The sequence below is a fragment of the Sinohyriopsis cumingii genome, chromosome 2 (genome assembly GCF_028554795.1).
Source record: "Sinohyriopsis cumingii isolate HCF-2022 chromosome 2, ASM2855479v2, whole genome shotgun sequence".
Taxonomy (NCBI): Eukaryota; Metazoa; Mollusca; class Bivalvia; order Unionida; family Unionidae; genus Sinohyriopsis; species Sinohyriopsis cumingii.
This window is the reverse complement of record NC_142962.1, coordinates 28,095,590-28,123,446: the sequence shown is the minus strand read 5'-3', so window position 1 is coordinate 28,123,446 and position 27,857 is coordinate 28,095,590. Positions and strand designations below refer to the sequence as shown.

Below are 27,857 nucleotides of genomic sequence, written 5' to 3'. Positions count from 1 at the left end.
ACGTTTTACCTCGTCAAGGTAGTAAATTTTTCTGTGCCATAGTTCGCAGTAGCTGAAATTACAGACATTGAGGTAAAAGATGATGGATCTTGACAGCAATAATTTGGACAAAAGACTGATCCCAACCCCCAACGGAAGACTCCACCAAGAGTCTCCAGGTAATCGAACATCATTGTCGCCTCCTGGAGACGGGAGGAATAGTGTTGGGGGTTCGGGGAATGGAGAGAGCTGTAACAATTCCGGAACGTCCTCCCCTTGTAACTCAAACTCGTCAGAACATCTCAACAGAAAAAAATTAACATTCTCACCGGAACAAGTGACCTGTGTATGCGAGGCCTTACAGCAGAAAGGGGACATAGACAGACTGGCCCGATTTTTGTGGTCTCTACCCCCAACAGAACTCTTAAGAGGGAGTGAATCAATTCTTAAGGCCAGGGCAACTGTTGCTTTCCATAAAGGAAGTTTTCGGGAACTGTATTCTATTTTAGAAAGTCACACTTTTGATTCTTCAAACCATTCATTCCTGCAGAACATATGGTACAAAGCTCACTATCTGGAAGCCCAGAAAATAAGGGGGAGGCCTCTAGGAGCAGTGGACAAGTACAGACTAAGACGGAAATATCCCCTCCCCAAAACCATATGGGATGGTGAGGAAACTGTGTACTGCTTCAAGGAAAAATCACGGCAAGCTCTAAAGGAGTGTTATAAACAAAACCGATATCCTACTCCCGATGAGAAACGTAATTTAGCCAAAAGGACAGGCCTAACTCTTACTCAGGTCAGTAATTGGTTCAAAAATCGACGACAGAGGGATCGTACGCCTCAACAACAACAACAACAGCAACAACAGAATGCTTTAACCAGGTAGGTACTAGCAGTTGTGACTATTACAACGGTATATATTTCAAGCGTTTCCGCTCATCCGTATCGTATAACATTGGTAACATCTACTATCACATACACAAGATTTATAAATCTTGACTAAATCCCGAAAATAATTTTAGAGTTTTGTCCTATAGATGTTTCGAATACAATTTTGTAGTCCAATTTATCAAAGACAAAATATTTAAAATATATCACACCAGGTAAACAAATCAAGAAGAAAGAAGAAGAAAAAAAAAACGTACCAGTACAACATTAAAGATGTAACGCGGACTCTTTCTTTCCCTCTCAAACACTCAGTTACAAATATAATTTGGAACATTTAGCTTTATTTCAGATAAGGACACGATTTCTCATCTCATGTAGACAGTTTTCCGTTTCTTGACACGTGTCAAGAACACTTCTCTTATTAAGAGCACTTACAAGGCCGCCATAATTGCATATATCCAGGTTTCATTGGACATTCCATTTGGTTTCACGATTCTTGTGTTAAGCACCGACTGATCGTAGTTTTTCTTTTGTAATTACAAAGTAGGAATTTTCATTGAAGTTTTCTGTTCTGTGACGTTCACCATTTAGTCTACATGGTTAAAAAAAAAAATAAACAAACAAAAATTGCATCCCACTATGGCCATGTACTACACTCAGGACAATAATACCGGATTTAACAAAAATTTCGTTTTCAGACACGGGATAATAAATTATGCACGATATGTAAACGAGACTTAATGATAGAAATTAGATGCATTTCATTTTCGTGGCTATTCGAATCAAAATACCGTGCAATAACGTATAAAATGTTTTCCGTAACTGGAGAAGCCAGAAGGTGTCAATGCAAACGATCACCTGTTTGCCATTACCACAAGATTTAAGGGCTTATCTAAGAACTGACTAAAAGATATGATCGTATAAAAGTATATTAACTTAAAGTTTAGGCCCTAATTAGACATCGACTCTCTTTGAAAAGTGCCTTCATGTCGTCCTTAAGTATCTCAACTACATTAATGTTGCGTTACCACATTTAGCCATTATATTTCACCACATACCATCACACCATTCAAATACTCAGCAATTGTTAAAGAGGATCGTGTGGTATCTATGTCGAGGAAGGCAAACGTGTTTGAGTTCGCTTGAGAGGAGGCCCTTTGTCTGGTTATTGTCAGATTCAAGTCATTTTTTTTGATATTCTTTGTTGTTCATGTTTCAGAGATGGTTTATATTTTATGTACTCTAATTTTCAGTCTGCTGAAACTGAAAATAAAATCGCAGTGAAAATCTTCTTTCTTCAGTTTTTGTGGCAAATATTGATTAACAATTATTTAGTTTGTTTTAATTTAAAAAAAATACAATTAAAAATAAACTGTTCCTACTAACAGGGCATAATTATTTATGCTTTACACTTCATCCCCAGCATAATTATATGTTTTACACTTCATTCCCATAATAATTATTCGCTATACTTTCCTTCCACGGCATAATTTTATGTTATACATTTCATCCCCGGCATAATTTTATTTTATACACTCCATCCCCAGCATAATTATATGTTATACACTTCATCCTCGGCATACTTATATGTTATACATTTCATCCCCGACATAACTGTATGTTAAACACTCCATCCCCAGCATAGTTATATGTTATACTCTTCATCTATGGCATACTTATGTTATACTCTCCATCCCCGGCATAATTTCATGTTATACATTTCATCCCCGGCATAATTATATGTTATACATTTCATCCACAGCATAATTTTATGTTATACACTCCATCCCCAGCATAATTTTATGTTATACACTCCATCCCCAGCATAATTATATGTTATACACTTTATCACCAGCATAATTATATGTTATACACTTCATCCCCGGCATCAGATATTTGCTTTATATGATGTGCATTTAAATCAATTACTCTTAATAATTAATAATTATTATTTGCTATATTTTTCTCAACATATGCTTTATACCTGTTTTTCTTTAAATTGTTTTCTTTTTCCTTTTGTTGCATGTGCATAATCCGTCAATTTATTATATGCCAAAATGCACGCAGTTACCTTTTTGCCCAAGTATAAAGGACTTATTGGTCATACATTAATTATAGGTCACACATTAGTTATAGGTCATACATTAGTTATAAGTCATACATTAGTTATAGGTCATACATTAATTATAGGTCATACATTAGTTATAGGTCATACATTAGTTATAGGTCATACATTAATTATAGGTCATACATTAGTTATAGGTCACACATTAGTTATAGGTCACACATTAGTTATAGGTCACACATTAGTTATAGGTCACACATTAGTTATAGGTCATACATTAGCTATAGGTCATACATTAATTATAGGTCATACATTAGTTATAGGTCACACATTAGTTATAGGTCATACATTAGTTATAGGTCATATTTAGTTCTTTCTCATCTTATGTTTTATTTTTGGTTCCAAAGATGATGAGATAATGTTTTATACTCTAGGATTGGAAAATAAATACTGGTTTTCATTATTCTAAAGCTCAAGAAAATATGGCGAATAAAAAGGTACCGATTGCTTAAGTTCTCCATTAAACGAGCAAGGTAATGATGTCTACCGACATTAATCTTTGGACATGTTAACCCCATCCACCCCTAAAATATCATCTACGATGTAATAAAAATCGTATCACTTACTTGTCTTGGATCTCGTTTGTTTACTGACAATACTTTCAAGTCATACTTTCAGTAAACTGCACTGAAATCATTATAAATGGAATTTGTGTGCGCACCATCTGTGCTCGTTTATTAGTCGTATCCAACTACATGCACTCTGATCTGCCGTTGCATAACGCACGATATATCTGGGTTCGCTGCTTTTTCGTTAGACTAACCTGTAAAACAAACATCATAGACCCTGATCTTCTGGCGTATAATGTGCATACAGATCAAGGTCTATGTTGTTTGTATTTGGACCAGACTTGAACGGAAGTATAGACGATATGCAAAAAGCCACCCACAAATAACATGCTGAGCTTCACCTGTGATTGACGAAGATTTTGTCTTAAAAAATAAGACCGAAATAAACGACGTCACTCCTTAGTAATGACATGAGAGTGGTGGGTTTTATCAGAAGGTTAATAAAATATCTGAGATTATTTTAATCAGGCATGATAAAATAACAGCGGTTCATTTGCTGTATTAAAATCTATACGATTCTCATTAAAATGATTGCATATAAAATGGCCCTATTGAACTATTCTAATAAACAAAATAGTGGCATGTATACCTTATTGTTCTTAAACGGTATTCATATGTGTTAGAGCTAACCTTTAAAATAAAGCAGAAGCCACAGGGTAACCGGTAAAACGTTTGAAACGGAAACAGATGCAATCGGGTAACCGCTAAAACATGTGAATCAGGCAGATGCCAAGGGGTAACGGCTAAAATATTATTTAAAAAAGCAGATGCCATCGGGTAACGGATAAAACGTTACTAAATAAATCAGATGCCATCGGATAACGGCTAAAACGTTATTAAATAACTCAGATGCATCAAATAATCAGATAAGGCCAAAAACATTTGAGGTGGAAGCAGATGCCATCGGATACGGCTGCAGACATTTGAAATAAAACAGATGCCATTATGTCACTGCTAAAAACATTACTAAATGAAGCAGATGCTATCAGATAATCAGATAACGGCTACACATTTGAAGCAGTAGCAGATGCCATCGGATAACGGCGAAAACATAATCAGATGCCATCGGGTAAACGGCTAAAACATTATTAAATAAAGCTGATGCCACTGGGTAACGGCTAAAACATTATGAAAAAAATCAGATTCCATTGGGTAACGGCTAAAACATTATTAAATAAAGCAGATGCCACTTGGTAACGGCTTAAACATTATTTGATAAATCAGATCCCATCGGGTAACTGCTTACGCATTCAATATTAAACACAACATACCAGACAAAACCTAAAGTAAGACCTACAGAGATAACAAGATCGAAATCTAATAAACACAATTTGGCCTCTGGTCAAATCAACATAAATGTAAAGGACGGTTACATCGAGAAGAGGGATTGAAATAAAAATAATTGAAACATGATTAGTTTCAGTAAAATGACCCCCCCCAATAAAAAACGTTGGGATACAATTTGAGAAAAAGCTTACATGATAACTTTCTGTCCTGGATTTCTTCATTTAAAAGTATATCCTAGACTCACCACAATCAGCAGCAAGATAAATACGGTGACCTACAAGATAAACAATGTCAGAAACGAGCATACTTTTGATTATTCTGTTTCTTTCTATTTTCTATTACACTTCTTTCCGTTTATAGTGGCACAAAATAGTTGCCTCGAACTGCTAATGCAGCTTACATTTTTTATCGTATTAATGTGATTCATCTTTTACTTGTATATGCGTGTGCGTATGAAACATTTCTGGTTTTGTAAAGAATAATAAAAATAAATTTTACTGGAGAAGTGTTAAGTTGGAAAATTTGTTGATAACCCTCTAGCCACAGCTCATGTTTCTTTTTGGATGGAGTTGATCCAAAAAGACATGTCCCACAAAATTTCATGCACATGCAATTAAAGTGAAGATACGATACGTAATATCCTACGTAACATTGTAATATCAAATGTAACTTTGTTAATAATACATGCAACATTGTAATATCATATGTAGCATTGTAATATCCCAATAAGATCGTAATATCAAATGTCACATTGTAATATCGTTAGTAACATTGTAATATCATATGTAACGTTACAGTATCCTACGTAACATTGTAATATCCCTAGTAAGAATGTAATATCAAATGTCACATTGTAATATCGTACGTAACATTGTAATATTCAATATAACGTTGTAGTATCCGAAGTAACATTGTAATATCATATGTAACTTTGTTAATAATATATGTAGCATTGTAATATCACATGTAGCATGGTAATATCCCAATAAGATCGTAATATAAATGTCACATTGGAATATCGTTAGTAACATTGTAATATCAAATGTAAAGTTACAGTATCCTACGTAACATTGTAATATCCCTAGTAAGAATGTAATATCAAATGTCACATTGTAATATCGTACGCAACATTGTAATATTTCATGTAACGTTGTAGTATCCGAAGTAACATTGTAATATATGTAGCACTAGAATATCCTATGTAACATTGTAATATCCCAAGGAACACTGCTTAGTCTGAAATTATTTAAAACATTGAAAAGTTATTGCGTAACGGTGAATATTGATAAACTAATAGCCATTACTTTTATTATTCTTTTGAAAATTATTATTTTATATATGTGTTTCGTATGTACGAAGTATCATCATCGTCTTATTAAACATCGGAGAAATACAAAAAGAAAAAGAGAAAAAGAAAAACGAAAATGTTTTACTGCAGAAATAAAAATGATAATTACAGAAAAAGCTAAACCAGACTCATTTTTGCATAAAGGGCACTGTACTCCTAAAATGGCTAGCAAATAAAACTTCTGTAGTACCAAGCACTAAGTCCAGAAAAGCAAAACACTTTGTAGCATGTCATAGTAATACTATTTATACTAAGTATATTTGATTAAAACAAAATGAAGAAAATAGAAAAGTAAAAGCATGTTAATGTTTACGAACACGTGAACAAATTCTCGTCCTTATGTGTATGAACAAATTTGCTACGTTTGCCAAGAAAAGAAGAAAAGGGAAATAAAATGCTGAAAAACGCTGTGAACATTCGAAAATTCATAGTTAAGTTTTGCACAAAGAAAAATGAGTTTTAACTTCCAATATGAATATCTCACATAAGTTATTAACCGTGTCTGGAAAACAAGTGTAGATAAAGAAAACGTTAGACACATACATTAATCTATTCCTAATGTAAAACGGAAAAAGCCTCACTCTCAGCACATACGTGTACATAGCCAAGATTTTACAAAATAAGTCCATTTAATATAGGCTATTAACTGTCGTTTACGTTACGTTTCATTTACTCGTACAGAGTTATCAGATTAGCTGAAGCGTTGTGAACATAGACTATAGCATAGTGTCACTGCATTGGAATTGAATTTGTCAACATAGAATTTATTCTCATGCAAATCCGATGCTTTGTAATTGGAGAGGGAGGAAACTACGCACATCCACCTAGAATTAATTGCAAACGATGAAACACTTTTGCTACCGCCTTTTTGACAATAAGGAAATATTGCTGACTAATGATTCCTTCATCTCATAGTATTCTTTTTTATTTTAAGTCAATATTGCTACATTTTTTATACATGTTATTATTTTCTGATCTATAATTTTCTTAAACGTCAGTTTCTTGATTATAAAATGAAAATTTATTATTTTCAAGACAGTTTACTTTAATATCAAACCAATATTACGTTCACAATCAAGATACAAACAACAACTACAATAATAACCGCAATAAGAACAATAACAATGACATTAATAATAATAATAATAATAATAATAATAATAATAATAATAATAATAATAATGCTACTACTACTACCACTACTACTACTACTAATAATAATGATAATAATAATAATAATGCTACTACTACTACTACTACAACTACTAATACTACTACTACTACTAATAATAATAATGATAATAATAATAAATATTTTATCATTCATGCATGACGCACTTCAAAAGATGAAGATGTTATCTACCACAAAGTTATAGGATGACAATGATATTATGGTCTACATTTAGAGAGAATAGTGGATGTAGTTTGGCTGAGATGAACAAATTAGAATTTGAATAAGTCAAATTCAATGATGTATTTAGTACACTAAATACGGAAAAGGCTAGCAATAGAGTGTAAAACGACGACCCTAAACCCACCATTTCAATTGGAATATTTGATAACTATGTTCCCCGATGTGCCAAAGTGTCCATGTTTATTTATAGAATTAGCAACTCTATGAAGTGAAAATAAAACTCCACGTATATATAAATATTTGTATAAAATTTTACTCACTACCATAATTGAAATCGAAAGTACAGTAGTCTTCTAATTTACATATCTTCTCTTCTTGTAACTTTAACATTGTCAAAAATAATAAGAAAGTATATGACTTAAACATTAACTATTGGAATGCACGGCATTACTAAAATTATACCTGGCTTTGTGTCTCGTGTCGTACTTAGGAAAACTCGAAACTATAGAAAGCACAACCCAAACATTTGTTCAAGTTTTCGAAGTTCTGCTGCCTGTTGATGAGTATATATATATATATATATATATATATATATATATATATATATATATATATATATATATATATATATATATATATATATATATATATATATATATAAACATCACAGTACATAAGAAACGAACTTGAGAAAAAACACAATTTAAAGAAATGAAACAACTTAAATCGCTGTTCTTTGAAACAATAATAGTTACAGTATTTCAATTTTTTTTCGTTCAATGTTTATTTCAAAATATTAAGAGCAAGGGAGCAAGATGTATCTATACACAGCAGCAAGTTTTTAATGGAACAATTTTATTTTATTTTACTTGACATGAGGATCCTTAAAGTCTGAGATAATCCTTAATTAAATGTCTGCTGTGACAATATCAATTAGCATTATAATCCGAAGAACCTGCCTGATAATAGATTGTCTTTGTTTCCTAAATATTGGATGAAGATTATGGATTTCGCTGTGAAATACATTTTAATAGACATGAGTCATTAAAAACAATAATGAAATATGATAAAGATGTTGTTACGTTGTGAAAATGGATGGGACATATGTTTATATAAACAACGAGATATTTATTATTCAGCATTTTTTAAATTCTTGTTTTTACATTTTTCTTCCGAGGAATGCAATCTTTAGGAATGCTCTAAAAAGTAATTTTTAATTTAATCTGAGACTTAAAGGGAAAACACTTGCTTGCACTAAACTTGCCTTTGTGGGTTTATATTTAACACAATACAAATTTAAGTGAAAATTCTGCACAAAACTTGGTCGAAATTTACCCTTATTTATGTTGGTGGTCCACGGTCTTAATTTGGTCAATGGATGGAGATACTGAACACAACATGGGAAGCTGTTCTAGTTTTGTCAATACATGGAAATGATGAACATAACATTGGCCACGGTTTTAATTTTGTTAGTGGACAGAGATGTTGAACACAAAATGGGCCACAGTTTTAATTTTGTCAATGGATAGAGAAGTAAGACACAACATGGGCAACGGTTTTATTTTTGTCAGTGGACAGAGATGTTGGACACAACATGGACCAAGGTTTTATTTTTGTCAGTGGACAGAGATGTTGGACACAACATGGACCAAGGTTTTATTTTTGTCAGTGGACAGAGATGTTGGACACAACATGGACCAAGGTTTTATTTTTGTCAGTGGACAGAGATGTTGGATACAACATGGACGTTTTTGAATCATAAGAGCATGTAGTAAATTTTACTAATGGCGGTTGTATAGGACGTTTCTTTTACACGATATAACCACGATGAAGGTGTGTAATTTGATCCAAAGTGAACGAAATAGGACACATCGTTAGCTCCCTTCTGCTAGACTTTACCTATAAAGTAGTGTTAAGCATTTTAAAAGTGTATCTCTGCCAGAAATGTATAACGAGTGCCACGCAGAAGTATACATTTTAAAAGGGTATATGCCAGAAATGCATAACAATTGTCACACAGAAGAAAGCATTTTAAAAGTTTATATATGCCAAAATTGCATAGCGAATGCCACACGAACGAAAGACAGGCAGGCAAAGTGACATCAACACATTTAGAAATACGAAAAAATAAAAAAACATACAAAATGATACCTGAAAGTTATTTCTGCTTATTGAAAGAAAATCCGTCAAAGCTAAAGCTTCGAGGAACTTGGCGTGCGCGCAAAGAACTAAATTATTAAACTAAAATATTAGCCATTTTCTTGCTGCAGTAATGATTATATGTTAAATTGTACAAAATAGTTCCGATGTTTGGTCTCTTTTTAAAGTGCTATTTTTCATCAACCACACTTGGTAGGACATAACGTTTTTTTTTTCTTCTTCTCTTTCGGTCTATAAATTATTGCATCTCAATGCAGCCTCTTTCCTGTACCCCCGTATCACTTAAGGTTATGACTGCGTCTGGATTGCAATGTTTGCTGTACCCCCTGGATCACTTGAGGTTATGATTGCATCTCATTGCAGCCTCCTTTTGTACCTCCTGGATCACTTCAGCTTATGATTGCACATGTTTCCTGTACTCCCTGGAACACTTAAGATTATGATTGCACATCGACGCCTCTTTCCTGTAATCCTGGATCACTTGAGGTGTTGATTGCATCACATTGCAGCCTCTTTTCTTTAATAGACGTGTCACTATTATTAGTAACCAGAATAAGCTATTTAATAGACGTGTAGTAGACGAAGTCAAATACAGATGGCTCAGATTGTGAAGCTACGCTGGTCACAATTTCTTTACTTTGGACAACAATAACCTCAATCAAATGAAACAAGAGTTGTGTGTGTATGCGTGTGTATGTATGTGTATGCGTGCGTATGTGTGTGTATGCGTGTGTATATGTGTGTATGCGTGTGTATGTGTGTGTATGCGTGTGTATGTGTGTGTATGCGTGTGTATGTGTGTGTATGTGTGTGTATGTGTGCCTATGATGTTGATTTTTAACGTAGCTTAAATTTTTTTTCAGTCATAGCGCTAGGATTAGTACCGTTTTAATAAGTGTTTTGACTCGGACTGGGTTCAAACCAGCGACCTCCAGCACCCGAGGCCGACGCTCTAACCACTTAGACCACCGGAGCGGTCTGAAATGAATTCACACATATTATTCGTATAATAATATCAAATCGGCCCAGTTATGTGTTTATCGGGCGATCTTCTATTCGGATCAATACGAATTCCGGTGTTAATTTTTCAGTTTCTCACAAACTTCAGTATCCCACTAGCAAGAACATAAATCGAAAATTACAGGGTGTTTGGATAAATTGTAGAGATAATATATTCGCATGAAGAGTCCTTTATCTGTGTGAATGGGAAGCCCCAAATAATTATTTAAAAAAAACTGGATGCCCGATGGGCAGAGGAAATGAGAGCAATTTGTGAGTTGGACTCTCGTACCAAAGCTGACCTCAAATACGGCAGTAGCGTACAAACATAAAAGATGACCAGTCTGACCTGAAATGACCCTTGTCCCGAAATTGACTTGATTAAGAGGGTTCCTCAGTGCCTTAAAAAAATTCTTTAATGCCCTGCATGAAGGGGCGGAGTATAACCTTTTTTATTGCCCTGCATGAAGGGGCGGAGTATATTAGTTTAGGACAGCATTTCAGTCATTGGTGCAAATGCACCCGAAATCTATTTACTAAAGGCAGGGCCGGCGCTACCATATAGGCAAACTAGGCAGCCGCCTAGGGCGCTGATTTCAGGGGGCGCATTTCTCCAAATCAACAAAAGTTTTGAAAAATAAATAAATAAATTTCAGTTTTATTGAGGGTAGTTTTTTATCCTGGTTTATTTTATACAGGGACAAATAATCGGATAGATTCAGTCTGACCGAAACACCAGGCGGACCGGAACAAGCAAAATGAGTGAGTGAAAATCGCGCGTATACGAAGGTTTCAGGACGTAATTACGTTCGCGTGTTTTTATAGGCCACGAGTTTTTCCGTGCACGCGATATTTTCCGGGGGTGGGGGTGGGGTGGGGTGGGGGGCGCCAGAATCTAACCTTGCCTAGGGCGCCAGATAGTCTGGAACCGGCCCTGACTAAAGGATACATGAATAGCCGACGTTACTCAATGATACACCGCTGTGTTACTAAATTATTGTCTGACGTCGGTGTACGCAGGTCGGGCTGTGTTTTTCTTTTATTCACAAGGCTCATTTGGCTAGAAAAGCCATAAGACCAGTGTATAAATCAAATTGTTATATGTGCATTTCTGTGCATACTGTTAAGGTTTACGTTTTGGTATGAATAGATGCAATCGTAAATTAAATCGGTCATTTTCATAAATAAGTATGTCGTTTAATTCATCCTCTTATTTTACAATTATATATGCTTGCAGGACATTGATTCAAATTAATTTTTTCGTACCCTTCTCCGACCTTGGTGTGTTTTCAAATTAAATTCTCAGATCGTAGTGTGTTTTCAAATTACATTCTCAGACCGTAGTGTATTTTAAAATTAATTCTCAGACCGTAGTGTGCTTCAAAAAGACCGTAGTGTTTTAAACATAAATTCTCAAATGTTCTTAAAATATCAAGCTTGATAATAAATATGTTCTTCTAAGTTTCTAAATATAATTATTCATGCACCAAGTTAGCATACATCACAATATGAACCAAAAATATAACTTGCTCATATTGTATTTATTGTCAAAGCTCATAAAATATACATTTCCCCAAAAGGACATAGCCACAAAAGTAATCACTTATAAGTATGAATCGATATTTAATTATTTTCGAAATTTTAAACATGTTCTTAATTTTATATTGAACTTTTGCTTGTAAGACCTGAACTTAGTTATGGTAAGAACAATACTGATTCAGGTCTGTGTTGTGCATTTGAGCAAAAGCACGCCGGAAATGAATCAGGAAATCAATTCTAAATAATAACATCATAAGCTGTAGAAGTCTTTCTAATGTAATGAAGAAGGAATTAAGCTTTGATAAATGCGAAATGTATAACAACAATGCATATGCCTTTATTGTAGAAGCTAATAAAATTTTGTATGTTGCATCTTCAAACGAATGAAATTTGGAAATAAGTCGTTAGTAACGAAAAGAAACTTAATATATTTTGCAGATACCCAATGTACATGTATGTAATCAATAATCAATTGACATATTTTGCAGTTACTTAATGTTCATATAGGTAATCAATAATCGATTAATATATATTGCAGTTACCTAATGTACATATTAATTGTCAATAATCAATTGATATATTAGTCAGTTATCTATTAATAATAATCCTTTTAACATTTTAGCTTATTATGAAAATTTAATTCATACGTCATAACCAGTTTGTCGAAACCTTTATAATTCACAGTGTGTTTTCATTTGGAACAACTCACATTCTCTCTCATGTCATTAATGCCAGCAAAGACAGAGATTTCCCACAACCTTTGTGGGATCGTTATCATACTGGTGTCTAAATATTATCTGGTACTTTTGGGCGGACACTGAACAGATACTACACAGGCTGGGATTCACTGGACAACAATAAAGAGTAACTTGCCATATCTACAAAGCAATGAATGCATTAATCGCTAGCAGCTTGAATTTGTTGATACTGTTGTGTCCATACATTCAGCATGGTAAACGTACGTTTATTTCAGAACGAAATTACATTTACAATATCATATTACAGTCAAAGTCTGTAGAAGCTCTTCCCCAGCAAGTAAGTAGACTGCGTGGGGAAAGTGATGGACGGCTTGAGTTATTTGAACCATACCATTGCACTTCATTGTCATGGCAAGAGATTGTATTATTGCAATTTCGGGAAGAAATTATTGTCACATATACGGACAAGAATACTCCTCATGTTGTTATAGATTTTACAGTGCTAGGTCAACAAAGAATGCTCTGAAAATCTCGCACAAAATCCATATCATTTAAAAGATGATACCATTGTGTGTATATAAGTCTTTCCAAGATGCAGTGGACCATAAAGATCGTACTGCTCACAAAAATCGTATATATGAAACAAAAACTGACAAACAACAACTCAAAACAAGTTTGAAACCAGCCCAAGCGCATTCGGAAGCTATCGATTTATTTCTTAAGGGCACAAAAACAACAAAAGATCATCACACAAATGAGACAAAAGCAAACAAATACGTAATTACTTTACAAAATCTGCATGGTATTGGTTATGGATATTACAAGGACAATACAAGAATAAATGAACAAAAGGAAAAGGTTGTACTTTCAACCTTGCGGTACATACAAAATAACTATGCAATGATAATTTGTTTGTGTTTTCTTATTGTCTCGTTTGTGTAATAGCTTTCTGTAGCTTTATCGTACGATACTTTCATTCGTACCTGATGGTCATTACAAATTCTTGGTCCATGGTGTGCAACCATCGGAACTTCTTCAAATATAACCCTTCAGAAGAGCTGGTCAGATGCCAGTGCTTCTGGCTGTGTTGTAAGGTAAGAATATCCTGGTGGAAGGTAAACACGTTGCAGATGTGTTCATTGGTTTTTGACTGCACTGGTTATAGGCCAGAACAGCTTATGGGATGGTCTGTCGTCCGTTATCCACCCATCCTTCAGCACAAGTTTGTTATCGTTACTCCTCCAATATTCTTGGAGGATAGCCATGAAACTAAACATTCTAATTCATTGGTCTAGTTAGTCCTAAACGAAAACTGTGCCGCTCGAATATCCAATATGGCTTCCATAGTGGCCATCTTGAAAATCTAGTTATCACTACTTCTGAATGTATGATCATATCAAAATGGGGTTTTCACTTAAGAACTTCTTATGATATCTGGTCTTAAATGGATATGAAGCGAATATGGCCACTTGTACGGCCGTTTTGAATTCTTGTTATCGCTACATCTCCTGAGTGGACCGTCATTTCACTATGGAGTTTCAAGACAAGACCTGTTGTGATGTCGAGCTGGTTCTAAATTACATTGGTATCGATCTGATGCACAATATCGCTGCCACAGCGGCCATCTTGAAAATCATGTCATTCCTCCTGAAAACCTTGTTATAGCTATTTATCCTGAATGACTGGTCATATTAATTAAAATAGTATGAGAATATAAATAACAGACTGAATTCCGGCTGCTTCATACATATACAAGATAACAAGTCGTAAATAACCATTACAACCCTAAAACGACAACTATTAAGGTAATCAGATAACAAGTAAGGGCATCGGATAACAATTGGCAATTCTGCTACCATATTTCCTGGGAAGTTACATTTTATCCATGGGCAGATCACTCTGATTATTCATGTTAGGGTTGATTGCGCCATTTTGTACACACTATATAAAGTTGTGTTTCTGCAGTATTTCTCTATCTGCGCACTGATGATATTGTTAACAACAAGGAATGTATGCAGTGTGTGTGTGTGTGTGTGTGTGTGTGTGTCTGTGTGTTTAACTATGCTTTTAAAATTTTTCAGTCATATCACTACAATGTCTGCAGTGTGACAGTTTATAGCGATATTTAGCACTGGGCCATCATAGCCGCAGACATGTAGCATGATGTCCCACCCATTTACATTATCCTGACACCAGGATGACCAGTCCTAACGCTAAGCTCTTAATGCTGAGAGCCAATCGAGGGAGCTGTTAGTACCATTGTTATAAGTCTTTGGCATGACTCGGCTGGGGTTTGAGTATGCAACATGTGGGTATCTTATGATCTGAAACTGTTGCGCTTTAGTAAGGTAGAAAAATAACGATATTTAGAATCTAGAGAAGTAAGATAGGAATACTGCAATAAAATAGATGGACGGTAGGAATAATGTAGTTTAAATGGACGATATCTGACATGATTGGAATACTGTAGTAGTATAGATGGATGATATCTGGAATTATAAACATGTAATACACAGCATAAATGGTATACTATATTATAAATGGATGATATCTGGCATGATTGGAATACTGTAGTAGTATAGATGGTCGATATCCGGCCCGAAAATATCTTACATCTTGAGGGATACAAGAACACTACAATTAAATCGTTAAACTCACCAGAAAAGTCAGAATATGAAGACAATTAGAGAACACTGGTGTGGATTTTCGGACACGTCATAAACAATGGCAGAAACCTACATTGTACTGAATTCGGCAGTCTTCGGAGAGATGATACAAATATTCAACAAGTTTAAAGTGAAAGCTAAACAGTTGGTATATAGTGATAAAGCATGTTTAAAAGTTGAATAAAAGTATGGATACATCTAGTTGTGTTGAAGGTTAACACTGAAGAGACTACTAGTGTTAATTTCAAGCATAAAAGATATACAAGAATGTTATAGGAAACGTACCGATTTAGAGATTTATGTCAAGCACGACAACATTGAAAAAAAAAGAGCAACACATTTGAAAATAAACATGGTTCAATACAAAAACCAGGTTAAGATAGTTGTCGGTTTGGTTTGTTGAAACATTAAACAATTTTACAGACATAAACAATTCCAACATGGCCACCATTATATCCATCTTAAACTCGTGTTATCGATACTCATTATAGAAAGATGGCCTTATCGGACTTTTAAGATGTCTAGTTGGTCTAAAATGAAAACAGTGTCGACCTGACGTCCAATATGGCTGGCACAGTGGCCATCTTGAAATATTTTTTATTTTTTCTATATCTATTCCTCCTGAATGGGTGGGTGTTCGTATCAACATGAAAACTCCACTAAAAGACTTCTTATGGTGTCTAATTGCTTAGAAATGAAAATGGTGTCGGCCTTAGTCTAATTTGGTTGACATAGCTGCCATTCGAAAATGCTGTTATTGCTATTTCTCCTGAATGGAAAGTCATATGGACGTTGTGTTTTCATCAGAACACTTGCATGTTCTCAGTGTTGTTTTGTTCAGCTACACTATTAAGAGGAATTTTCTCGCTCGACTATTAATTACCTCTGACATTATCTTACATATAGATCAGCCATTTTCAGTGCTGTTTGCTGACTACTAATATTTTCTTGAAATATCTGGGAAACGTGAGCGTTACTATTGTCACAGATGAAGACCTTAGAGAAAATGATGTGACTTAGCTGATAATCAATAGCGTGTTTAGAGTCGTGACATTTATCCATTCTCATTGTCCGGATACCTTATATTTCAATCGATCTGCGCTAGTGAGTTTTAATTTTGATATTAGTGTATTCGTAATCCTATTGATGTAAAACACAAAAATATAAGTCTCCAACTTCCGGGTGTATTTACCAGATTTGTTAATTTAGAGTCCTCAGATCCCTGCACGAGATATAAAATCATAGATACTGCCAAGCTATAGTACTTGCTGTCACTTGTCAAAGAAAACTGAATACGAGTTTAATGTTTATTTTAGAATTGTGTTTTCCTGCAAGATTTCGAAACTGTCACCCGTCACATGGTTTATACATCTGTTTTTAGAGCTATGTCCGGGAGGATTCAATACCGAAATCTGAGTAAAATTATGTCATGCATTTCGGAATGCGAATTGGTATAATTTATCAGACGAATGAATGTTGTAAATCGGATTTAGTTCTTTTCGACCTTTCTATGCATAATTTGTGATGTGAGATCTAATAGATACCCGCAACACCTGGCCGGTGAATGTAAATGAAACCCTACTCTTTACCACCTGGATCATTAATTGTGAAACCATACCAGTCTGTATGTCCTACTGTGGATAGATGCAAATAGCGGATGGGTAGAACTGTAACATGCGGGCAAACATAATAGGGTTTCGCACGGAAACTAGTGTTAAACATGGCTACACTTCAAGCCCCAGTCAGCTCTTTCCAAGTTTTGGCACTGTAATTGGCCACGTTACGAATCCCAAATTATCATCGACAAGAATTCAACGTCAATAAAAGAGCTCGTTAGAAATTAAAAGGAAGCATTGGCATTGTTATTTCGAATAACGGACATTGTTTGTATGCTAAAAACCCTGCCTCGATGTCACTGCCGATAAAACACATACACGTCACCATATATATATTGGAGATTGCGGCTGCCACTTGCGCCAGAGGTCTTGGGCCATCATCGTCGCCCCGGGCACCATTTACCCTTAGTACTTGTTCGATGTTCCTAATAAGAGAATTGTGGTTTTACCTGTTGCCAAAGATTTCGCTATAAAAATAAATAAAATAATATTTCAGAGAATTTCATCACCTGGGATGAAAGAAAAGCTGTTCTTATTATAAAATTACGTGTCACGTGTCTGGTGAACAAGCTCAAACTTTTTAATTTAGTCAAAAGAAATTCAAGTTCAACTGTTTTACAAAATGGAACTGAAAAAGACCGCCAAAATTTCTCAGATGATCTTAATATGACATCTGCCCGCCTCTTAAAAGCTGGTTGAGTTTGCAGGTTTTTTATCAGGTGTCATGCTGTGGATCTAAAACATTGCTTTTCTATAGAGTTTCCAGCCAAAGATCATTTAGGCCACAGTGACCTTATTGTATCGCGCTGTCCTACTGCTATACCCTAAGCAATGGCGGCGTGAGGGTTGCTGGCGTATGGCGCAGCTACTTTTGATGCACAAGAGAGTTTTTATGTGAGCTAGCCTCACCCCACCATGCCAAATATAAATTTTGTGAAAAATTACCACCTTTACACTAAGGTGCTGGTGAAATACTATGAAAATGTAAGGTCCCCTAGTCCAAAGCTTCCAACTGCGCCCCTATCACTTGGCCCCTGGGAAATTACCTGCTTCCCCCTTCCGCCTCCACTGACGATAAGCTTCAGTGTTACCTGATTGATTGATACTTATCGAATCTTGAAAAAATTTGATCTCTCTTTCAGCCGAACGTTTTGCCTGTTCCATTTACAAGTCTCGACACGTCATTAATTTCAGCCTCATCTTTCAGCCTGTTCCATATACTACATATTTCTACCGTGCCCCATAACCATATATTCCATTTATCAGTACGTGTTTATATTTTGGTATGTTCTTCTCATGAATCCCTGTCAATTTGCCTTCCTTCCTTTCTTTCTGGTTCACTACTGTGTCTTGTTTTTCGTTCATTATTAACCTCATTCAGATCTTTGTCTAATTAAGTATATTTCCCTTTACTTTCTCTTCTGTATGTATCATTACTAATATATATTTTTTTGAAGTGGAGATGGGTGGATACAATAAAAAGCGGGGGTAGTTGCCTTTGTCGAGCTATGGGAATCGTTATTTTTTACTACTGGCTTTTATCAGCTTCAAAGGTCCAACAAAACATCATGGCTCTGCCTTCTCTTTAAATTTTGCCTGGTTAATTCTACTTCCAGGCTATATGCTTCTCTTAATTTTTGCCTCACTATTTCCAATGTCACAATATGTGCTAGAGACGCGTAAATAGAGACGGATGGTACACGGCGTTAGCCTCTAAAAACAAGAGAGGTCATGTTTCTAATTACAATAAGATTATGTGCATAAATTAAAGCTTATATTACAAAAGACTTCATTTGGCTGCACAATATAACCAAAAGAGTACTCAGGCAAATGGAAGTACCGTACTCATATATCTTTATTCACATGTTGAGTGCAGATGTAATGTTAATTATATGGCATAGTTTCTTTTGCGATATTGTGCAGAACATGCATATTGTGTGTTGTGAGCATGTATCAGATTTCCCCCTAATGTGTGTTTATGTGTGTGTGTGTGTGTGTGTGTGTGTGTGTTGAAACGGTATAGAATAACTGAGGTCCCACGCAATTTTGTATATGAACGCAGTGATTATTCATTTTCTTAGAAACTTGTTGAAGTGTTTGTCTAACATATAGCATGTTACATACTGTACAAATTATGAAATAAATTACATTAGTTGATGTACAGTCAGTGTTATAACGCAGAAAAACAAAATATTCTTTTTTATAGCAGCTACTAAAATAGGTACTTTCTCTAATAGTTGTACATCTTGAACAACGGCGTCTGTTTACAATTAGATGATGAAAACATTATATTTTCTGCCGGTTTAGTTCTGATAAACAAATCATGCAAATTCCTACGCCTTCTATAAATACATACCGTAATTATGCACTCATACAATTACCACAGTAGTGTCATTGTCCGGACATATCTGACTTTCATGAATTTTCAGTTTATAAACTTGTGAATTTTGTTGCCTGACTGACTGATATTAGTGTTGTTTTGTAATGTATAAAACATAATAATCCGACAATATCACATAATATTGGTTGTTTTTTTTAAAACCAACCCAGTATAAAAAATTGTTTTTATAATAGTCAGCAACTATCATTCATATGTGTGCTTTAAATTATAAAATGAAGAACACAAAACTCATATAATTGAATATACATAATTACTGTTCAAAAATAGTACAACCACGAAGAACAAAAAATAAATAAATAGAAATCCGTACGCTTCACTTGTGTATTACATAATCTGTTTTAAAAATATAAGCTGTGTCCAATACGTGTTTCCACAGAATTAGAATAATCTTAGATATGAACACCCACCCTCTCCCAGTCTTATACATGATTTCACGATAATTCTGTGATCATGAACTATTTGTTACTGCAGTGGTTGGTAGCAGGCGTTTTCCACCACCTGACACACGTGAACATTCTTAACACAAAGCAACAGTTTTTAATTGACTTCAACTCTGCACAGATATTCTAGGTGACGAAGACTGACTGAATACTATCTTTTTTTTCATGAGCACTCCTCTCAATAATTTGACAGGGGCTGACAATAAAATAAATTGCTAGATACACGTTATACGGTTGAAGAACAGTGTCTAACAAAGAGGAGGATGACATGCGTGAAATCCAGGGACTTGATAGATAATGTGCTGACTGATAGATTAGATATGGCGTGTTTTTGCAGGTACTTGATACGAAGAAGGCATCGCTTCCATCTGATAAGCCAGTACACATTGTTAGAACTATAATGTATTGATGTTTAAGGCAAGTCCTTATCTGAATCTCAGAAATACTAATTAATAATCTCTTGGCGATGCTTAAATTGAGGGTCTTATCTCTTATCAGGGGTTGATAAATATTCAGGTAGAGATGCCATGTAATGATTTTTGACAGTAGTTTTACCTAGCCTAATAGGCAAGTGAGAGCATGTAAAATGAATTTTCTAAATTATTTATATGCGCACCACATTGTATTTAAGTAGTTACATGTAAATTTATCGGAGAGTAACCGGCTGTTCATAAGTAATGAAACTGATATCACTGATGACGTAAAAGGAACTACGCTAAGAGGTAAACATAACTTTTCGCACTAATATATCGCACGTTTAAATCCAGAGAAAAGTGAGAGATAATGTTAAAAAATATTGTCTGTCTCAACACGATGTAAACAAGTGATATTATGTTGGCAGACTTTCTATAGTATGCCTGGTAGAGTTTCTTTAGTATGCCTTGCAGACTTTCTGTTGTATGCCAGGTAGAATTTCCTGAATCATCCTATGTGTTAATAAACTTATATACAATTATTTATATGTTGTTTAATTTAAAAGCCATTAAACTAATATATAATGATTGAAATGGTTTTATATTTTAATCTTTAAAATGATATAAAATGATGTTAATGAGCTTTTATTTTAACTTTTGCTATTTCCTTTTAGGACATACGTCTTATAAAAGAATGCAGAATACATGTAAAACCGTTATGACGTGATTCGTTATAACGCGATTCCTCTTATAACGCGACGACAGCTTGGCTCACATTTTTTAATTTAAGTTGACCTCTCTTTATAACATCTGAATACACGCTTTCGGAAAAGCGATTATTCGTATCCCTAACACATTTTAATCCCAGCACTGCGTTTAATGTTCTCTTAACTTCACCGTGCACAGTTTTCGCCATATTGGCATATTTACAATTCAAAACGAAAGTATATTTGATGTCTGATGAAACCCGGCGAACAAAACAAACGATATGTGAGCAACACGTTAGTTAAAACTGACGACATTGAAATTTCAACGCACATTCTCTAAGGGAAGTTTTTCAAAAAAATTGTTATCTCGATCCCGCTTATATCACTGTGTAATTATTTGGATCCAGATTATCGCGTTATAACAGGTTTTACCTGTACTCAGATTAGCAATGCAATGAACCTACGTGCCATGTGTTGCGATCTCACACAAAGACTACTGGGATGAGGTTGAAAACATGTACAGATTACAGCAAAATAGTCCTCTGATAAGATTACAGAAAAATAGTCCCCTGATAAGATTACAGCAAAATAGTCCCCTGATAGTGTAATGGTAAAAATACAAGTTAACTGACTGTAACATCAAAGCATCAGTTTTCTTTCATTTCAAAATGTTGTCCATGAAAGTTTGAGCATACGTAATATATCTAATTATCTAAATGTGAATGCGATTTGAGTCATTTTCCACGTCACATTTTTATTGTTACCGTCTTTTTAATTGTTAAATTTTTTAAGTCTAGGATTAGGCCGCAATAAATCTGTAACATATATGTGCACTAATGTTTTAGGCAACAGTTTGAAAGCTGAATAGAATTAGAAGGTAGAAAAAGCACGTAAGACAAGGGTTGTTTTATGGTGGTGAGGGGGAGGCAAGAGAAGACGAAGTCGATGACTAAATACAACAGAACCTGGAGAACTGAATGAAAGAGAAAATACCTAATCCTTTATATGTCTGTTAGGTCACATGACAAAGACATTTCAATTCCATCGCAACGACATGCAACGAAAAAAAGCTTAAACGTTCATTTTGCGTCCGACGAAGTATCTGAAAACGATCTTTTTGAAATAATCAAACTGCACATATTCGAAATCTGTTGGAGTGATCTCATGCTTTACTCTAAGCGAATTCACAATACGATTACTTATGTAATATGTCAACATTGAAGGCTTTATCTTTAATTCAAAATTCTAATTAGAAAGAAGAAATTACTATGCCAATTTCAAACACTGCATACGCTCTCTTTCGTGTTCTCTATATTTGAATATTCGTATTCATTATCCCCTCTTGAAAGCATTTTTCCGTAGATACAAGAAATTATGTAAATATATGATTGCATATCTATCTGCCATATAGATTCGAAATGAACACTAATAATTTGGAGGTGAGACATTCGTTATGAACATTAATAGTTTTAATATGGGACATTCATTTTGAACACTAATAGCTTTGGTTTGAGATATTCATTTTGAACACCTAATATCTTTGATCTGAGGCATCAGAGCCTTTTTTAACATATCTAGCAAGTACATTTGTAAAAAGATAAACCACACCGCTTACCGTATTTATTCTAGTAATATTACAAATGCTGTTGTTTAGTTTTAATTACGATTACGATTTTTGAGTGTTAAACGTTTTTAGTATGTCATTGCCAGGAAAATCTTCATCGTGTTCAGATTAAACCAATCTGAAATCAAAGGGTAACACAGCCGTCTGATGAAGTCATGCCTTTAATGTGTTCAAATAAAATCATTTTGAAACCAAATGGTAAGAAAGCCATCTAATGCAATCTTAGCAACTATAAATAATTTTGACTGATTATTCAAGAATAGTAATATTGATGAATAAAATGGTCCGAGATACAGATTTAACAAGAATGCCATACAAAAGCTATACGTTCTTTAGTGATTTTATAAAGTGGCGCGTGAAGTATTTGGATCGTTTGACCGCGCCATCTAGTGACAGTAATGAAGAAGAAAACGCAACGGAAATCCCATTATGTCCAGTTACGTACTATCATGTTGGTTCCGTTCATCGAGTTGATCAGACAAAAGTCCTGGTGTCTGTTATGTTGGCTCCATATTTGAAACTTTGACCTCTTTTTATTTTCCACCCAAAGTCATTCGCGAGTGGAACAAAATGTGTGTATGTAAACGTTTTATGCAAACCTCATGGGTTTTGATTTCTTGTCTTATCAATTCTTCCTCAGTAAAATATGTTTTTTCATTAATATGATTTTTGTTTTGAAAAATTATATCTATCTTAAGACTGCCTTTAATACCTAAAGTCTATGCTTCTTTTACTCACCTAAAATGAAGGAGACTGCATAGCTTAATATGCATGGCCTTGAATAATATGCATGACCTTGATTAATATGCATGACCATGATTAATATACATGACCTTGATTACTATACATAACCTTGATTAATATGCATGACCTTGATTCATATACATGACCTTGATTAATATTCATGGCCTTGATTACTATGCATGGCCTTGATTAATGTGTATTACTTTGATTATATAATGGCCTTGATTAATATGCATGGCTGATTAATATGCATGACATTGATTAATATGCATGACCTTGTTTAATATGCATGACCTTTATTAATATAAATGACTCACAAGAAATGAAGATATGTTCGTCAAGACAAACGTTGGTCGCGTTGAAAGTTCAATATGAAAAAGAATATTAGATTACAGTTAAGTATCACGGCTTTTGTTTCAACTAGCACTGGCGACAAATAAAGGAAAGACGAAAGAGGTAACTTTATTGTAGTGATACGTGTTTGTAATAGACATCAACACTACTATAATTTTGGCGGGGAGTAGGAGTGTAATACTATTACAACTACTCTATGACCTTCATAAACTCTTAAGTTCAGATTTACTATTGTGTCGACAATCACAAACCGTCTAGAGTCTGTCTTATAGTGCCAATGGTCAGCATCCGATCACCGTGTGTGTTGAGCCATGTCTTCAGTCGGGAGAAATTATTCCAGAAAACTTTGTTACAGTAATATAAATAATGCATGGTTGTGCTGTATCTAGTTTTTTAATCTTGATATCCGGTGACACGAATCCCATTAGAGTACACCGATAGCATCGAGATATTTCGAAATTTATCCCATTAGAGTACACAGATAACATCGAGGTATTTCGAAATTTATACTCTTGGTGGACAATATGTCATTTAAATACGTCATTGAGAAGACGTGGACAATATCACACATATAGACTGACTCAGAATGTTATAGAATTAAAAATATCATCCTGGTTATAATAATCGTACACCTTGTTTTGACAGTCTGTAACAATAATGGATTTAATATCTAAAGAACCCACATTTGTAACTTTTCATTACTAGTTTACACATGAAAAATGTTATACAATATATGTATCAACATAATTTGAAGAGTAAATGTCGCTTTGTATATGCATGGATACCTTTGTGCACGAGTGCTAAATTCTATTTGCTTAGCTAGCGAGTACTTACGCAACTCGAGTCCTTACCTTTCACCTTATTATCCGTTTTTGGAAAGGAATGCATGGATGTGTGGGGTCTGGTCTGGATGAAAGTTAGGTGATAATTGCCGTTACTTGCGGAGTGTGTTCGATTCCTGCTGTCAACTATCGAATATATTTAATACATTTTTGTTGACTTGTAATAAAAAGGGACCAGTTTTCCAGAAAATATCACATCACAAAATTTCAGATAGAAAGTATGAATGATAACACCTGCACTGGAATAATTTCATAACTATGTTGTTATTGTGGGATTAACGCCATGTTTCAGCACGCGACAGGCTATATGTTGGTGGAAGAAGAATCCAGGAAAACCCGGGTAAGAACCACCAACCCACAGGAAGCTACTGGCAAGCTATCTCACATACCCACGCTGGCCATACCCTAGACTCGATCCCACGCGGACAGAGGTGAGATGGTGGTTATGGGTAAAGGCGAGCGCTTTTGACCACTAGGCCACACGGTGCCCCTACTTTCATAATTGTTGACAAAATATCCTCTGGTCAAATATTTCCAAATTACGTAGTTGAGACATAAAATTGAAAGATGGAAATGCAGAATCAGGGAGCTATAGAAAACAAAACCTTAAACTGCTCAAAGAACAGAGAGTGCACAGTAGTTTTAAATCTTAAAAGAATATAAATTTTAATTTTTCTTTATTTCAAAAAGTTAGAAATGTTAGTTTTCAAAATCGGAATGTAAAACAAATCTGCAAATTAATTTCAAGGATCATTGAATCTTTATACAAATTGACGGTCCGTAGATTTTGCCGATACTGTGGTCATGTTACTATTTTTTTTAGCAAGGTAAAAGAAATTGCTCCCCGGGTTGCAGTCTAAAACAACAACACTTCCGACTCAGAATTATTGTTAAGTGTCGACGTAATGCTGAATTTCTGGACCATGGAAATATTTCACAATTCTGAACAAGTTCGTGATTTTTTTCTTTTACATTTTGAAAAAATAATGATAAACAAATTGAAAATTCGAGTGATTTAAGGCATTAAAATAAGTATTCTAATGCTAGGTTACAACTATATCCAGGAACAAACAACCCTTTATTATGACAGAATCACTGAATAAATTTCAAGTCAATACGGGAATTGATGTCAAGAACCATACCGTCCCTGAACGAACCTGCTGAAGAAACTCTAAGTGTACTTACAACTGCTCTCAAATCCAGTGCATTCAACCGTAGAAAAAATATGACTCAAGAAGGAAACATTATCTTTTGTGAAATACAAACTCTTTAGCCAGTTTTAATTTTACTATGTTATATAGAGGAGGCATCTAGAAATGAGAATGTAGCTAGAAGCCATCCTTAAAGCTAACACTGACAGGCAATTGTCTAGACTTTAAGCATTTATGAATATCTTGTAACGAGGTATCTTATAAAGAGATATCTTATAACGAGGCATACAAGTACGTCTGCTTAATTTTGGACACCTCCTTCAACTTCTGGTTGTTTTATACTGCTAACTTCTCTCAGAAAAAAATTAACTGCATGACATGCCCCAAAGACACTTGCTTACCGTTTTAATGTCGACTCCAGAACACATTTTTTTAAAAAATGAACAAAGAAATTTATGCGGCATATATATAAATAATAGTTACGGAAGAATCCTTCAATCGTCAAATGAGAAAACAGTACTAGCTCTTGGTTAATAAAAAGAAACATTTCTTCATGCTTCTTGTTGTTGCATTGAAACTATTATTATAGTATTTGGTTCTTTTATGTGAAGTACAATGGCAATGAAAGCCTAAGAAAGTGGTTTTATCAACACCTCACAATGGCAAAGGATACGTCCCAAAAAGTTTGCCGTTGTTATTTAGAACTGTGGAAGGGATGCATTATTGACAAAGAAGGTTTATAAAGCACTTTTTCAAGGTTAAGAATTGCAGAAAGCTTTTCTTTCCCTGGCCACACTTCCAATGATGTAACACTAATTGCAATTGCTCACAATCCAAACAGGAGTTCCGAAACCAGGGAAGAAAATTAATTTTACCGATTACGCTGCCTTTGAACATTGAATCGAAGCAACCTAATTGAAGAAGACTAGAAAAAGACAGCCACACACAAATATATATTTTTTTACAGACAGCACATCTACTTTGAAATATGTTTTTTCTTCTTCAATTTGATCATTAGTCACTTACTTATCTATAATTACTATTAAGACAATGAAATCCGGTATATAACTTACGGTTACACCGATTTCTTTAAAGAAACAGATGGTGACATGACACATATAAATAGGACTGTTCATTGTCATTTAATTGCATTTATCATGATCAATCCCTGACACACAATCCCCTGCTGGATCCAGTGTTATTATTGGTACCATATACTATCGCAGCATACAACGTATGTTTTTGTTAGTGTAATACATGGTTTAAGTATACGAAACGAAAAGATAATACTGTTTTACCTGTGACAATGATGTAAGCTCATTCCAAAAAGGGGCCTCTAAAAGTAAGTGAAAAATGATGTTATATATGATTGAAAACTAATGAATGGAATAAAATAGATGACAATCTTCACACTTTTTATTTTCAGGGATATCATGGAAGATACATTCCAACAGACGATGCATCATCATCACCATCACCATCATCAAATGTGTAATCCACCTCCTCCCATGATGCACCACGATTACAGAAATGACCTTGACATGTCAGCCAAAATGATAGAGGACATGCGCGCTAATCTGTCCGGTATGCCTCTAGTAAAGAGCGAGCCTTTGCCTCCTCATTATTTATGTGGTTCCCCTCTCGATCACAACCACAGACTACATTATCAGGTGCCACCTGTGTGAGACATAATGTCATTAATGGAAATAATTATTCTCATGGTTTGTGACCAACCAGTTGCCACGATAACTGGCTACCTTGGAGGCGCGAGACACTTGTAAAGCTTGCAGATTCATTTGTGCGAGAGGCAAAAACCAGTTTGCTTACTCACAGCAGTATTAGATGAGTTTCTATGGCAACTACAGATAAAACAAGACACGATAGCGTTTGAACTCCTTCTTGTTAAAAAGAAATTAACGTGCATTGAGTGAAATAAATAGCTTTTGTTCA

General features: G+C 34.7%; 1 protein-coding gene across 1 annotated transcript; it reads left to right on the top strand.

The window, feature by feature from the left end:
- Positions 1-27,857, top strand: LOC149804528 (homeobox protein SIX6-like). Its single transcript, XM_089941125.1, has 2 exons — positions 1-864; positions 27,334-27,857. The coding sequence occupies exons 1-2, from the start codon at positions 80-82 to the stop codon at positions 27,590-27,592; spliced, it is 1,044 nt and encodes a 347-aa protein (XP_089797251.1). The 5' UTR covers positions 1-79; the 3' UTR covers positions 27,593-27,857.

What these genes read in the sequence shown, in the direction of transcription:
- LOC149804528 (XM_089941125.1), top strand. Translation starts at nt 80, where the DNA reads ATGATGGATCTTGACAGCAATAATTTGGACAAAAGACTGATCCCAACC. An exon ending in CAACAGAATGCTTTAACCAG is followed by an intron (nt 865 to 27,333) that starts GTAGGTACTAGC and finishes TTTTATTTTCAG; the next exon opens with GGATATCATGGAAGATACAT.